At 34.8% G+C, this 15,327-nt stretch overlaps 1 protein-coding gene across 3 annotated transcripts; it reads right to left on the bottom strand.

Annotated features, from left to right (window-relative positions):
* Positions 1-737: 737 nt before the first annotated feature.
* LOC149739223 (uncharacterized) lies at positions 738-15,261 on the bottom strand. 3 transcript variants are annotated; one of them, XM_089875691.1, is made up of 24 exons: positions 13,891-15,261; positions 13,391-13,527; positions 12,960-13,093; positions 12,687-12,772; positions 12,163-12,330; positions 12,018-12,059; positions 11,615-11,767; positions 11,110-11,178; positions 10,719-10,838; positions 10,180-10,299; positions 9,487-9,612; positions 9,162-9,281; positions 8,582-8,701; positions 7,936-8,061; positions 6,533-6,693; positions 5,166-5,364; positions 4,692-4,847; positions 4,114-4,322; positions 3,670-3,744; positions 2,994-3,059; positions 2,696-2,773; positions 1,859-1,961; positions 1,463-1,546; positions 738-996 (listed from the first exon to the last, which is right to left on the bottom strand). In XM_089875691.1, exons 1-24 carry the CDS (start codon positions 14,087-14,089, stop codon positions 935-937), a joined length of 2,913 nt encoding a protein of 970 aa, XP_089731817.1. In that variant the 5' UTR covers positions 14,090-15,261; the 3' UTR covers positions 738-934. The 3 variants fall into 3 exon arrangements, with proteins under 3 accessions (XP_089731817.1, XP_089731819.1, XP_089731818.1); XM_089875693.1 differs by lacking the exon at positions 9,487-9,612; XM_089875692.1 differs by lacking the exon at positions 11,110-11,178.
* Positions 15,262-15,327: the final 66 nt, after the last annotated feature.

The following is a 15,327-nucleotide window of genomic DNA, read 5'->3' as shown; positions in this document are numbered from 1 at the left end:
ATATTTATGGGGGTGGTCTGAGATAACAAATTTAGGCAGGAAATATGTAATACAAAAAAATTTTCGAAACAGTGTAAATGGATTGTGGTAGAGGTAGACAATAGGAAACTCTCTGCAAAAAATGTTCCGGACAGGAGTAAAGACCAGATGTTTAGGGAATTGGGCCGAGATAAGCATGGGGGAGAACAAATGTAGGGGGTTGCCTAAAAATAAATGTGAAAAACAAATGTGCTGTAGAAAAAAAATTTCCAAACAGAATGTAAATAGATTGATGCAGATGATAATGTCATACCAAATGTAGGAAAAATTGTTGTACCCAAGACAAAATGTAATGGGTGTTCTGTTTTATACACCTCATGCCTCTATACAAATTACCACATGTATAGCTTTGTTCTATTTATTTAATTATGTATATGCAACATAAGACAAAACAAACATGTATTCTGATACATGATATTTAGTCATGCATACATGTACACAAAATATTTCTTTTTTTTTCATGTACGTTTGGACAAAATCTCATAAACCCAAATACATAAGGAAAATGAAATACTTTAGGAAGTGAAACTTCTTGAGTAAAAAATATAAAATCTTGTGTAGCCATATACATAAAAAAAATAAAAATATTTTTTACATGACAAAAAAATAAAATTCCTTTGTACCAGAAATAAAAAAAAATGACACAGGTGTTCTGTTTTTTACACCTCACGCCTGCACATGAATAACCACACATGTAACTTTGTAAGTTATTCATTTTATTACCAATCAGTTGTAATTTCAACTAAATCAGTGACCCCTGGGTTGGAGTAATTGTCGTTAGGTGTCTTGAACAATCACACGCCCACAATGGTGACAGCGTTGAACTATAGTTTTGCTAAAAACTTGTGCGGCAAATATTAGAAAATAAAGTTGAAAAGTTTGTAGATGTTTGTTATTACAACTTTTCATCCTGTATGTTGTTATTAGTTGTTGCTTCTGTTGTTTCATATTCGCCAACTGGAAATAGAGAAAGTTACCTAAAATAGTCAATAATACTCATTCTAATTTTCTTGCACAATGGCACAGTAGTTAGTGTACCTGCCTCTAACCTAGAAAATACTGGTTCGAGGCTCGGCACCGCAACCATTGTAGGAATATGTTTACTTGCACATAACAATTAAAAGAAATTGCTCTAACTCAGTGATTACTAACAAATAAACATATTCTGGGCAATCTGGCAAGAATGTTGCTGTCGGACATTTCAACATCCTATTTAGGTTGTTTTCATCAGGGTGAATGACACTCAATGATTTGAGTAAATGCAACGTCGAAACATTGGTCAGCAAAATTCTTGCCGGAAGAGCCAAAATACAAATATAATGCTCGGCACCAACAATATATATTATAAAGATACATAGATCCTGCTAAGCAAGATTAATAGAAAAAAACACATTTACAAAACATATATGTATACAACATTAACCTTCTGCGAGTGTGTCGTTAATTTGAATCGTCTGCCTTTTATCGTACAACTCGTAATTTTCCTGAGGGTTTGTGTCATTCATTTCTGAAAGAAATTTAGTGAGCAATTGTCTTTATGGGTACTGTTACTCAATTATCCTCACACAGCATACACAGCATAGAGATCACTTTAAAGGAGTAACACAGAAAATTATAGTCATTATAACACGATTGTGTGTTCTCATACCCAGCTAAGATTTACTACATAACCAACTTTGTAAACATTTCTTTTCGATTTTGTTCAATATAGTTTTCATTTTGGACAAACACTGGATACAAGCAAATAAATGGTATTCCTCAAAGAGCTAGGACACATACACTTCACTGTGCCATGATTTCTTACAAAATATGCACCAACCTTTATCCTTGGTGTCCGTCATCGTACCATCTAAAGTTGGAGGTTTAAGATATCCGTCCTCATCTTCTGCCACCATTAGTGGTTTGTTACGACGTGGAAGTGCCTAAAGGGGGATGGGAATAATTGAATAGGAGATTGATGATGGGAAATTTTTGGGGAAAAAATGAATAGCTCTAACTTGTTTAATTCTTTTTATTTATGATTAATTGGCAACAAAATTATGAATGAAAGAACGAATGAATGAATGAAACTTATTTATCATCGCATGGCAGGGCAACAACATTCATTATAACCGGCGCCGTGGTATAGTGGTTAGCGCGCCTGCCTGTAACCCAGAGGTAGTGGGTTCAAGGCTCGACGCTGCTACCACTGTTGGCGTATTTGTCCTTGGGCAAGACACTTAACGGCAATTGCTCCAACCCAGTGGTCACTAATGGGTTATCTAAATTATCAGCCATACATAAAAAATACAAAAAATCCAACAAAAAAATAATCACTTACAAAGTAACATACATGGTAACTCGTAAGCTGGCACGAGGTGTTAAACCGTGTTATAACGACTGTCGTTTTCCAGCCACGCGAGGATAAAGTAAGTTACATTTATTCATTATAACATGCTCTCTTTCATACACCTCAGGTCTGCTTACAAGTCAGGTCTGCTTACAAGTTTGTGAAAGATCCACAGTCACAATAGTTTTTGTATTAAAAATATTTGGTATAAATTACCCACAAGATAATGCGCTGCTAAAAAAATTGTGCCAAAACACAAATTGCCAAAAACATAAAAAGTTGAGAAAAAAAAAATATTACACTTCACCAAAATAAATTTCAACCTACAGGGGAAACATTTGGTGGATTCTTGGCCACAAGCTTCATGGGTTCTTCATAACCAGCCTCAGATGCCAACACGGGAAGCTGGGATTTAAAACAAACATAAAATGTTCTGTCTTAAATCATAAAACAAACATAAAATGTTCTGTCTTAAATTTGTCATAATTTGTATTTTATGTTAACTAAAGTATTGCAATTGCAAATTAATTTTATATTATTTTTGTTATTATTCACACAATTATACATTTTGTTTTATAAAATATTAAATGATGACATTGAATAACGACATCACAAAACTATTCACCTGATTGGTTGAATCATTAGAAGCACCAACGTTATAGAAAGCTTCACTGATGTCAAGATAGCCGTCCTAAACACAATGAATAATAATAAACATAATAATCATAATAATTGTGTTATAATAAATGTAATAACCACGTTATAATAAACATAATAATTGTGTTATAATCAACATAATAATCATGTTATAATAAACGTAATAACCACGTTATAATAATCATAATAATTGTGTTATAATAAACATAATAAACATAACATTCATGTTATAATGAACGTAATAATCACGTTATTATAAACATATTAATCGTGTTATAATAAACATATTAAACGTGTTATAATAAACATATTAAACGTGTTATAATAAACGTAATAATCATGTTAAAATAAATTCTGTTATCATTAAGACATATTTTTGTAAAAAATAATTTGTTTCAATACTCTATAATGGCAAGGTCTATTACCCCAATACCCAGGGAGCTACCATCTAGACTCCACTGAGACAGTTTATAGACACTTAATAATATAGATTCTATTCAACAATGACAATTTCTTTATAAGGCACACCTGAGATATGGGATGTAGGTTTATTACCCTTACACCCAGGGTGCTACCATCTAGACCTCACTAAGGCAACCAACAAACACAGAACCCCCACTCCCTAAACCATGAAGTAAACTTACACTAGAAGTTCGTACTGAGTTCCTTTTTCCAGTTGTATTTACAACTTCCATGTAAACGGGTTCAACAAATATATTCTGTAGTGTAAAAACATATGTTGTGTAAAAACATATGTTAAGGTTGTAAAAAGGAAACAAAATCGTAGTAATGCAACAATTTAAAGCTATTAATTCAAATGTTCAAAACAGTGGCTTAAATTATCGGTCATTAAGAAAAAATCAAATTCCCAAAACAAATAATTATTTGTAAATTTGATAATAACAGAACATCAATGTTGTAACAACTGTCATTACCAAAGCATGCATGGATAAAATTACATTAATTCAACATAGCTGGCAGATTCTTTACTTGCATAAATAAGTTACATTCTTTATAAATAAGTTCCGTTAACAATCAAGAGTTGCCAGGAAACAAAATGTTATGTTTTTTCCCGCATACAAACTCACTGGTTCAACATAATGTGAAGTTGAGTCGATGTCGCTCGGTTTTGAATCTTTTCCCTTCCTATACTTACAATACACGACCACACCAACCACTGTGAGAATAAGAACCACACCCACGACGATACCGGCGATGATGCCAGGGTGTAACCCACTTGGGGTAGTGGGGGCAGGGGTAGTGACTGGCTGGGTAACTTCAGCAGTGGTAGGGTTTCCTGGGGTAAAATGTGCGTAAAAACTTATAAGCAATTTATTATGAAGGTCCATTGCAATATAAAGAACTGAGTTATGTCTATACATCTGCTTTAAAGGCTTCAGCTTCACCCACGAGAATATTTTTCCATATTAGGTAAAAGCAGCAAACATCTTATATTCTGTTACTTCTGCTACCAGGCATAATGTAATTAACCTTCTAATCCTCTTAATTGGATTCGATAAATAATCTTTCATCAATTCATCTAGCATAAAAATATGTAATGTTTTTACGGCAAAATGTAGAGATTTCTGGTGAAACATCGGACATACACTACGTTTTTTTCATACCAGCTAGGCCGTAAAAAAATTTTTTTTTATAAACATCTTACTTGTAGAAGACAGGCCACTTGCGTCACACGGAACTTCCATGGTAGGTGTGGAACAAACACAAGAAAAACTTGATAATCCAACGTCAACACATCGTACGTTGTATCCGGCCACTGGAGGGCATGTGGTGGGCTGGCATTGAGTGTTTCCCGCTATTTCTGCAATAGAAAGAATATACTGCATTTTAGAAAAGAGGCTAAAACAATTTGATCTGTAAAAAAATAACAAATTTGTGCAATAGAAATTAATGTAATTTATTTATCCTCGCATGGCAAACAGTGTTTTGTTTCATACACCTTGAACCCGCTTACGAGTTAGTTTGTAGTTGAAATAAATAAAAATCATTATGTATTTCTATGAAAAAGAAGACACCCAAGTTATAACTCGACAGTGAGCATGAGGCGTATACACTTACATGCAAGGTATATTATAGATAACATATATTACAACTGCATGATTAAACGTAGAAACATTACTTCTTCTATTGACAGGAATGCTTGGGTTGATTGGAATATTCCCGGGGAGTAAATAATTGATGCTATTCGCACGCTGGTTGATGCTGTTCCTTATATTCATCAAACTTGGCACGTTGTAAACAGATCCAGTTTGTGATGCGGTGAATATTGCTTCTGATGTCACAATCACGCTCCCCTGTCTGTCAGATATTTTTCGCACCTAGCAAAAAAATCTTTAAAATTTGTTATAATGTTTCAGAAGACCTAACAAATTCTTTATGTGTGAAGTTTACAGTTAGGCACATCAGAAACCTGGGATGTAGCATGTAGGTCTATTGCCCCAACACCCAAGGTGCTACCATCTAGACCCACTGAGGCAGTTAAAGCACTCAGTAATAGAGATTCTATTCTATCCTACAACACTATTAAATACAGCAATATTATACAACAATACACTACTGTATGTAACACAAATCCACATGGTGTATGAATATACCATGTATGTAAAGTGCATTGGAAGACAACCATGTTAAAACTCGACAGTGAGCATGAGGTGTATGAATATACCATGTGTGTCTTGTGTATAAGAAGACACCCATGGTAAAACTCGACAGTGAGTATGAGGTGTATGAATACACCATGTGTGTCTGGTGTATAAGAAAACATCTATGTTATAACTTAACAGTGAGCATGAGGTGTATGAATACACCATGTATGTCTGGTGTATAAGAAGTCACCCATGGTAAAACTCGACAGTGAGCATGAGGTGTATGAATACACCATGTGTGTCTGGTGTATAAGAAAACATCTATGTTATAACTTAACAGTGAGCATGAAGTGTATGAATACACCATGTGTGTCTGGTGTATAAGAAAACATCTATGTTATAACTTAACAGTGAGCATGAGGTGTATGAATACACCATGTATGTCTTGTGTATAAGAAGTCACCCATGTCATAACTGGACAGCGAGCATGAGGTGTATGAATATACCATGTGTGTCTTGTGTATAAGAAGACACCCATGGTAAAACTCGACAGTGAGCATGAGGTGTATGAATACACCATGTGTGTCTGGTGTATAAGAAGACACCCATGTCATAACTTAACAGTGAGTATGAGGTGTATGAATACACCATGTGTGTCTAGTGTATAAGAAAACATCTATGTTATAACTTAACAGTGAGTATGAGGTGTATGAATACATCATGTATGTCTGGTGTATAAGAAGATACCCATGTTAAAACTTAACAGTGAGCATGAGGTGTATGAATACACCATGTATGTCTGGTGTATAAGAAGACACCCATGTTATAACCTGCATGAACCTATATCAGTTGGGCTTCAAGAAAAAATTAAAAAATCTTTGAACATGAACATTCCACTTACTGAATGATAGCCAGGTATTGGGGCAAGAGCAACAACGAGAAGTTCTTTATCTAAATTAATGATTGCATTTGCTTTCTGTGGGCTCGTGAAGTTGATGTTTATTGTTGTTATAATCTCAAATACCACAGCATTCAGTGGTAATGGTGCGGGCGTAGCAAGCACTGTGGAAAACAATGTTTGTTAAACTATGTTGCAGAATGTTAGTAAGACAAAGACAATAGTTTTAGAATATTTTATATCTTAGTATCATGTGTTGGGGTAGTATGGCAGAGTTTTGGTACAAAGAGTTTTGTTAATTGAATTTAGGTATTAAATCACATTTTTTTGACTTTTGGTAGAGGTATCATGCATTGGGGTAGAACCTCACATTTTCAACTTTGTCAAAAAATCACATTTTTTTTAGTTTTGGTACGAACACATGATACCGGTATCATGCGTTGGGGTAGAATTTTTCGAATTTGAAAAAAAATCTGTTTTTTTTTTATTTTGGTACAAACACATGATACCGGTATCATGCGTTGGGGTAGAATCTGAATTTTGAACTTTAAAAAAAAAACTTGTTTTGGGGGGTTTTGGTACAAACACATGATACCGGTATCATGCGTTGGGGTAGAATCTCACATTTTCGACTTTGTCAAAAAAAAACATTTTTTTGAGGTTTGGTACAAACAGATGATACCGGTATCATGCGTTGGGGTAGAATCTGAATTTTGAAATTTAAAAAAAAACTTGTTTTGGGAGGTTTTGGTACAAACACATGATACCGGTATCATGCGTTGGGGCAGAATCTTAATTTCTAAATTAAAAAAAAAAACTTGTTTTTTAGGGTTTTGGTACAAACACATGATACCGGTATCATGCGTTGGGGTAGAATCTCACATTTTCGACTTTGTCAAAAAAAAACTTTTTTTTTGAGTTTTGGTACAAACAGATGATACGGGTATCATGCGTTGGGGTAGAATCTGAATTTTGAAATTTAAAAAAAAAAACTTGTTTTGGGGGGTTTTGGTACAAACACATGATACCGGTATCATGCGTTGGGGTAGAATCTTATATTTAAATTAAAAAAAAAAAATTGTTTTTTGGGGTTTTGGTACAAACACATGATACCGGTATCATGCGTTGGGGTAGAATTTCACATTTTCGACTTTGTCAAAAAAAATATTTTTTTGAGTTTTGGTACAAACAGATGATACCGGTATCATGCGCTGGGGTAGAATCACAATTTTTAATTAAAGGCCAGATAATGACTTATAAATACCCAAAATGAGAAAAGTTCTAAAATGTTGTGGACTTTTGAAATCGCACCCCATTAGCTTCCTGGGTGTTGGGGTAATGGGCCAAATCTTACCTAAACCTCAGGTCCTTGACCCACTAATAATAGAATATAAGTATCATGTTACCTTGGCAGTTGACACCATCTCCAGTGAAACCAGAATTACAAAAGCAAATAAAACCTCCATCTGTGTTGGAACAAGTAGCATTCATGTGGCAATTGTTGGTTGACATTGACAAGCATTCATTAATGTCTGGGGAATGTTTAAATAAAAAACTTAAAATTATAGTAAAACCTGAAATTGCTAAATTAATATGTTAACCCAGATTAAAGAGAAAAAATGTCCAAATTAAAAATTCAAACATTGTAAAAATGTAGGCGAAAAGTCCTTTTTACGGTAGTTTTTAAGTTGTAAACATCTAAAGAATTATACCCTTTTTGCATGGTCACTTTTATGCGCGTAAGTACTCGCATATTTACTCGCAAAAACAAAGTTAACACGCATAACGTCATAAGCGTTTGCGAGTAAATATGCGAGTACTTACGCGAATAAAAGTGACCATGCAAAAAGGGTATTATACAAGTTACTGTTCAGGGTGTACAAAAATTGGTTAACGATGTATCCGGCTTCTACTTTTGGAAAATGTTCTTAGACTATCCTCAAGAAATTAACCTTTATGGGCTTGAAACTAAAGAGTTTCAAAATGATTTTTATAGTGATGTTTTGTAGCATACTGAAATAATTAATATGGTTTCTATGTTTTTTTACCCACCAAAACATTGGAATCCGTTGCTGACATAACCTTGGCTACAATTACATGTAAAGCTTCCTACAGTGTTTCTGCATTGTGCGTTCGAATGGCAGGTTGTGGGGGTCAGGCATTCGTTAATATCTGGTGTAATGTCAATAAATAAATGAATGTTACTTATTTATTGTCGCAAAGCTGGGCAACGACAGTTGTTATAACATGGGTGTTACGTTACACCTCGTGACCGCTTACGAGTTACCACGGATGAAACTTATTTATTCTTGCAGGATAATGATGTGGCAGGGCAAGAACAGTTGTTATAACATGGGTCTTCTGTTCCATACACCTTGTGCTTACAAGTTATCCGGTATGACAGCAACTATTTCCAAAACAGTTAGCAATAAAGTTGCATTTGTGGTAACTCAAGAGCGAGCCTATACAATAAGACACACATGGTATATTTACAAGTTGTCGCCACAATAGAACTAAAAAGTAATGTAATAAAATAACAAATTTATTTGTCTCTTCGATTACAGGAGCAAATATTTAAAAATATTTAAAACGAAAGATAGGATATAGCGAAAATTTAGTGTAATACACTTACCAGAACAGTGAGTACCATTACCGGTATAACCAGTCTTGCATTTGCATGTAAAGCTACCAATAGTGTTGTTGCATTGTGCGTTTAAATGACAAGGAGAACCTGCCATGCATTCATCAAGATCTGTTGTAAAAAAACTAAAATTTGACTTTGTTTAGCATCAAATTTTAGCAATTGTAGTATTGCATATAGTTCTAAACAAAAGATCCAGGGTTCAAATCCCAACCCCGGCCTAAATGGCGTGTATTTTTGAGAGCCTATTGGATGTTAGTGCAAAAAAATAAATAATGATTGTAATTTTAATGCAACAGAACAAAATTTAACATACCTGTACAAACTGTACCATTACCGGTATAACCATCAAAGCAGATGCAATTGAAGCTTCCAACTGTGTTATTACAAAATGCATTTGGATCGCACAAAGAATTTGAAGAAGAAAGACATTCATTTATATCTGGGGAGTGAAAAGTTGGTGGTAAATTTTTTTGTCTTTTTGTTTTTTCCAGTTATACTGGATATGCAGTTTTTAATGGAAATTAATGTCTTTTGTTTATCCATATATGGCAACTTTTAAATTTATAAAACTCGTTCCCAATTACAAGTAACCAGCTTTACAATTATGAAAGAGATTACTTTTTGTATTGGTAAAGCAATTGCTGTTGAGTATTTTGAACATATACACCCACAGCCACAGCAGCATTAAACCTTGAACCCCGATACCCTCAGCTAAGGTCAAGAAACAAGTGGTTCACCACAAAGGTACATGGTTGAAGTAATTAGATAGGATAGCATGGGTGATACACTTGGTAGATCTGACTAAATTAACTTGTCAATTAAGTTATGTTAATGAATGAATGAGTGTAATTTATTGAATGAGTGTAAAATGTATGAATGAATGTAATTTGTTTTATTCTCGCGTGGCCGGAAAACCACAAATGCTATAACACCTCGTGCCAGTTTACGAGTTACCATGTATGTTAATGATTGTAATTTTAATGGTACAGAAAAAAATTTAACATACCTGTACAAACTGTACCATTACCAGTATAACCATCAAAGCAGATGCAATTGAAGCTTCCAACTCTATTATTACAGAATGCATTTGGATCGCATGTTGAAAGTGAAAAGCATTCATTTGTGTCTAGATTGAATGGAAACTATAATGTATTTGCTACATAAGTGTAAGAGCACGTAAATACCAAAGGAACATGCATTTATATTTTTAAATGAAATTAAGAAACTTATTAATTTTAACATGGCGGGTAACAGGAGTCGTTATAACGCGGGTGTTTGTTCATGCATAATGCATTTAGATCACACATATAGTTTGAAGTAGAAAGACATTCATCTAAATCTGGGGAGGGGGTAGATTTCTTGTATATTTGTTCTTTTGATTATTTACAATACACCTCAAGCACCCAAGACAATACTGGTGAAAATTTAAGCGACAAAAACTTGGAAGGTATCGTTTTAAAAGGGATATTAGAGTTTAACATCCAGCTTGGTAAAGACTATCTCTACACCAATTAAAAATTTCACTTTAGTTAAACATTAACCTACCTGTACAATGTCTACCATTACCAGTATAACCATCAAAGCAGATGCAATTATAACTTCCAAATGTGTTCATGCATAATGCATTTGGATCACACGCAGAAGGTGAAAAGCATTCATCTGTATCTAGATTGAATGGAAACTATAATGTATTTGCTAGATAGGTGTAAGAGCACATAAATACTAAAGGAAAATAGGCATTTATATTTTTGAATGAATTTAAGAAACTTATTAATTTTTGCATGGCAGGTAACAGAAGTCATTATAACGTGGGTGTTCTGTTTATACACCTTGTGCTTGCTTACCAGTTACCACTTATCTAACTTTGTGGTACTTATTTTATTAGCCTGTCAATATTACACACACATCATTATAAAACATCCATGTCATTACTTACCAACACAAACGCCATTAAATAATTGAAAACCAGGTTGGCACGTCACAGTGGTGTTACTAAGAATGTGGTCTAGAAAATAAAAATCAGAGTTAGGTTTATATTAAGTGTGGAATGCCCAACAAACCACTGGATTGAAGCAGTTTAGTCTCTAGTTTGAGGGTAAGTTTGGGGTAAGATTAGTTTGGGGTAAGATTTTAACTGGACACACTGGAAAAATAATGCTTTTTAAATAAATGTAGTTTAACTATAAGTTACCACATATGTAACTTAGTGGGTGAATATTTTGGAGAGTTTATTTTCTTAGTGCATGGCTGACAATTTAGACAACTCACAAAGGACCACATACATAAAATAAGTATTAAACATAAATGAATACATATGTAAATGAGGTTTCAAAATTTGTGAAATACCTTAAACTCAGATTGTATTTAATTAATAACAGAGTTATATGATTAACTTTGATACCTGAAGCTCTGAATCCAACAGTAGCAAGATACAAACTTACTTGGGTAAATTAGACATGTAGAAATTATTGGAAATTGCTCAACACAACCAAGCAGTCCTATTGTTGGAAGTGTAGTCGAGCCGTAAGTCGCGTAGAAGGAACCGGAGCAGTAAGTTTGGCATTCTAGTGACACTTGGCTTATCTTACAACATCCTGAATATAAAGACAAAATTATTAAATAAATATTAATAACGAGAATGAAAGAGTATGTTAGCAAAAATGCCACTCCCATGCCCACAGTGGATTTGCTGAAGCTATTGCAGTGTGTAGATAAGCAAACACGACTTTTGGTTGGTTTGTTCATTTATATTCTTGTGGATTGAAACTTGAGTGACTTATTCATGGTTGTCAATCCCATGCCCACACTCAAACTGGTAAAGCTAAATTAATAATTTTAACTCACGTGTAACATTTTGTCGAAATCTTTCAGAAGATCCTGAGCTCCCTGTTAAAAATAAAGACATCAAGTTCGATAAACTATATGAAAAACTGCCAGAAAATTAAAAACACAATCTTAAACAAATCTAAACACATGACACTAAACTTACATAAAAAGCATCTGATAACAGTGGCTGCCTCTGATTCAGCCAAAGTTTCACTGATTTGTAAAGCTTGTTGCACAATACTAGCATTATGTTCGTCATTCTCTTGTGCTCGGTTTAATGTTTGGCAGAAACTTGGTGTCGTAGTGTTAACTTTTTCAGTATTGCAGCAACCTGAATAAATAAATGAATCAATGTAACTTACTTTATCCAGCGTGGCCGGAAACACTTATAAACCGCATCCTAAGTTCCTGTTTGTTCTACACTGGTATACACCAAACAAACTTAAGTAATTTTATACATACTGGAGTGGGGAAAGATGGGACAAATTTTTATTCTATTTTCTCCTCTTATTTGGTAGTAAACAGAAATCATTAAAAACATTTTAAAACCTTATTCTCAGGACTCTAGGCCACTGTTAAATACTTAAAATATGATCAGGATATTTTGATATTGTGTGCTAAGATGTCCCGTCTTCCCCCACTCTACTACATAGCAGTTAGATCTGACATAAACAGCAAACCAAGTACCTATTGTGGTTAATGATGGGAGATGTTTCAGCACAACACTCTGCACTCCAACCCAGTACGTTGTGTATGATTGAACGAATGTTGCCCTAAAAATATAAGTAACATTGATTGAAACATCATCACTAATTTCATTGACAACTTATTTGTATGTGTTGGCTGGGTACAAACTACAAAGTATATATATAAATATTCAAGACCAAAGTAGAATATGTGTCGCCCAGTACCAATAGAGACTGCAGCAGGTTAATTATTATGAAGTAGTTAGCGTGTTACCTTATCACTGCATCTGTGGTTATAGTTCGTCTCGTTGACCAATGTAGTGTCAACGATGATGGTCGACTTGCGTTTTGTGACCACGCAGAGTTGTGACTTACTGCATTTCCTGGAGCTGCGTCGCTTACAGTGCTCTAAATGCAGCTTTGTATTAATATCTCGTAATTTATCTATGGTTGCCACTCCAATGCCTACAGTCAGTTGCTAAATCTATTGCAGTGTGTTGATAAGCAGACATGACTTTTGATTGGTTTGGTCATTTATATTCTCATTGGTGGGAACTTGTGTGACTTATCCATGGTTGCGCTTATGAAGTTATTGCAGCATACGGATAAAACAACAACAACAAATGCAGGTGCATTCCCTATAAAAGGGAAAACACGAATTATCCACACATCGTTTCAAACAGTTTCAAACTATTTATAAATTACCGGGCAATTGTGTGCAGTGGTCAAACTTGATGGTCCTGCACTAACGTTAAATCGACCGATGATATCATTAGTTAGTGAAGCTCGACCTTGGACGTAAAACCCTTTAAAAGTCGCCGACGTGGAACTAGATAAGTAAACTGTAGAAATAAAAAACTGGTAATTTAATTCAATAACGCTTATTTACACCCAGCGCGACGGGGCAATAACAATCGTTATAACACGATGGTCACGTTATACGCAGGTAATACCCGCATACGAGTCACCATGTATTAAGTGATTACTGCTGGCAATTCGAACGAGTCGTAAGGGAATAGAGCAATGTCCTTTTAGTGTCCTGCTCAATGACACACATAACCACAATGGTAGCAGCATCTAGCATCGAATTAGTTATGTGAGAAAATGGAGTTTTCTTTATATTTATAACGATCCCTTATGGAAAGGTAAAATAATAATAACTACTCTACAAGTGAAGTATCCATTAATGGTGAAACATCGTATACCTGGTTGATCGTGATCAGGAATATAAGTGAAATATTGAACCGAAACATGAAAAGGACTCGTAACGACACCTTGCGGCGAGTTCAGAGGATGATTTGGAGTCATCGTGGAACAAACAGATAGCGGAATGTTTCCCGATGAATACCCATTACACTGATGTGTGACGTAATAAAGAAACACGAACAAGAAACAGTAGTACATTTTAGAATTTGCCTAAATTCTAGAATGCAAAAGTGCATGAATGAATAAACTTATTTAAACTTGCGTGGCTGGACAACGATGGTCGTTATACCACGGGTGTTTCACAGACCTCGTATCCGCTTACAAGATACAATGCACATTTTTATGGCTGACAATTTAGACACCACTGGGTTACAGCAATTACCGCTATAACTGTCTTTGCCCAAGCACATATTCCCAACCCCCAACAGTAGTGGCAAGGTGCTATTGCAAAAAAAAGTTGAATGAGTTAATGTAATTCGTCGTAGGCTCGATTTCTAATCCAATTTACCCAAGCACAGCAGGGTCCGATACGCATCACTGCCTGGAATAATGCGGTGATTGTCTGTTTTTATGACGCAGGTGCACGACCATTGTACGCCACAAAGCCACACGTTGTGAAACCATATATGGTAAATATTTGAATCATAAAAACTGATATAGTAAGATGGGGAAATGGGACGACGTTTCATTCTATTTTCTCGTCTCATTTGGTAGTAAACAAAGAACATTCAAATAATTATAAAATCGTATCCTCACGACTCCTATGCTATTGTTAATTGTTTAAAACACGATCAGGATTCTTGGGGTTTGGGCTCAACATAGACATGGATTTCTAGTTCCCGGTGTGTCTTAGTCTTATACCGTATGACCTCGGCCATATAAAAAAGCATAGCAGCTTACACTTACGGCTAGTTTACGCAAAAATTAGGGCTTACCTCTTGTAAGAGATACCAAAAATGTAATATATTCCTACAATACTAAAGTTATTGAGTTATACGTGCGAACCTTTATAATTAGTCAAGATCTGCGTTCAGGTTTTAAAATACCTGATGCCACTAAAGATAAACTATTGAAAAGTGCAAAGTAAACTAGTCCAAATCTCATATTCCTCTAACAGGGACCTCATCTATATAGAATACAACTGCAAGCAATATCTACCTATCGTCGGTGGCTTAAAATTGCTCAAATATTTAGCGTTGTTTTTTTTTGACAAATAGCACCAATTCAAATTACACAAACGTTATTACGTCGGTCCTGCAATGTCACAACCTTTAGCTCCAAAACGATTAAACATTTTTTGTTGTTTACGCTAATAAACCGTAGACCTTTGTTTCTTCCGCTAATAATTCATAAATCGTAAGAGCTACCGCTGTATCCTAGTCCCTTCAACTTTTTTAACAGACAGCAAGACTGTTTGGTTGACCAAGACATCATAT

The sequence above is a fragment of the Ciona robusta genome, chromosome 3, assembly GCF_009617815.1.
Source record: "Ciona robusta chromosome 3, ASM961781v2".
Lineage (NCBI taxonomy): Eukaryota > Metazoa > Chordata > Ascidiacea > Phlebobranchia > Cionidae > Ciona > Ciona robusta.
The sequence above is the reverse complement of the archived record's forward strand: the minus strand, read 5'-3'. Positions and strand labels throughout refer to the sequence as shown.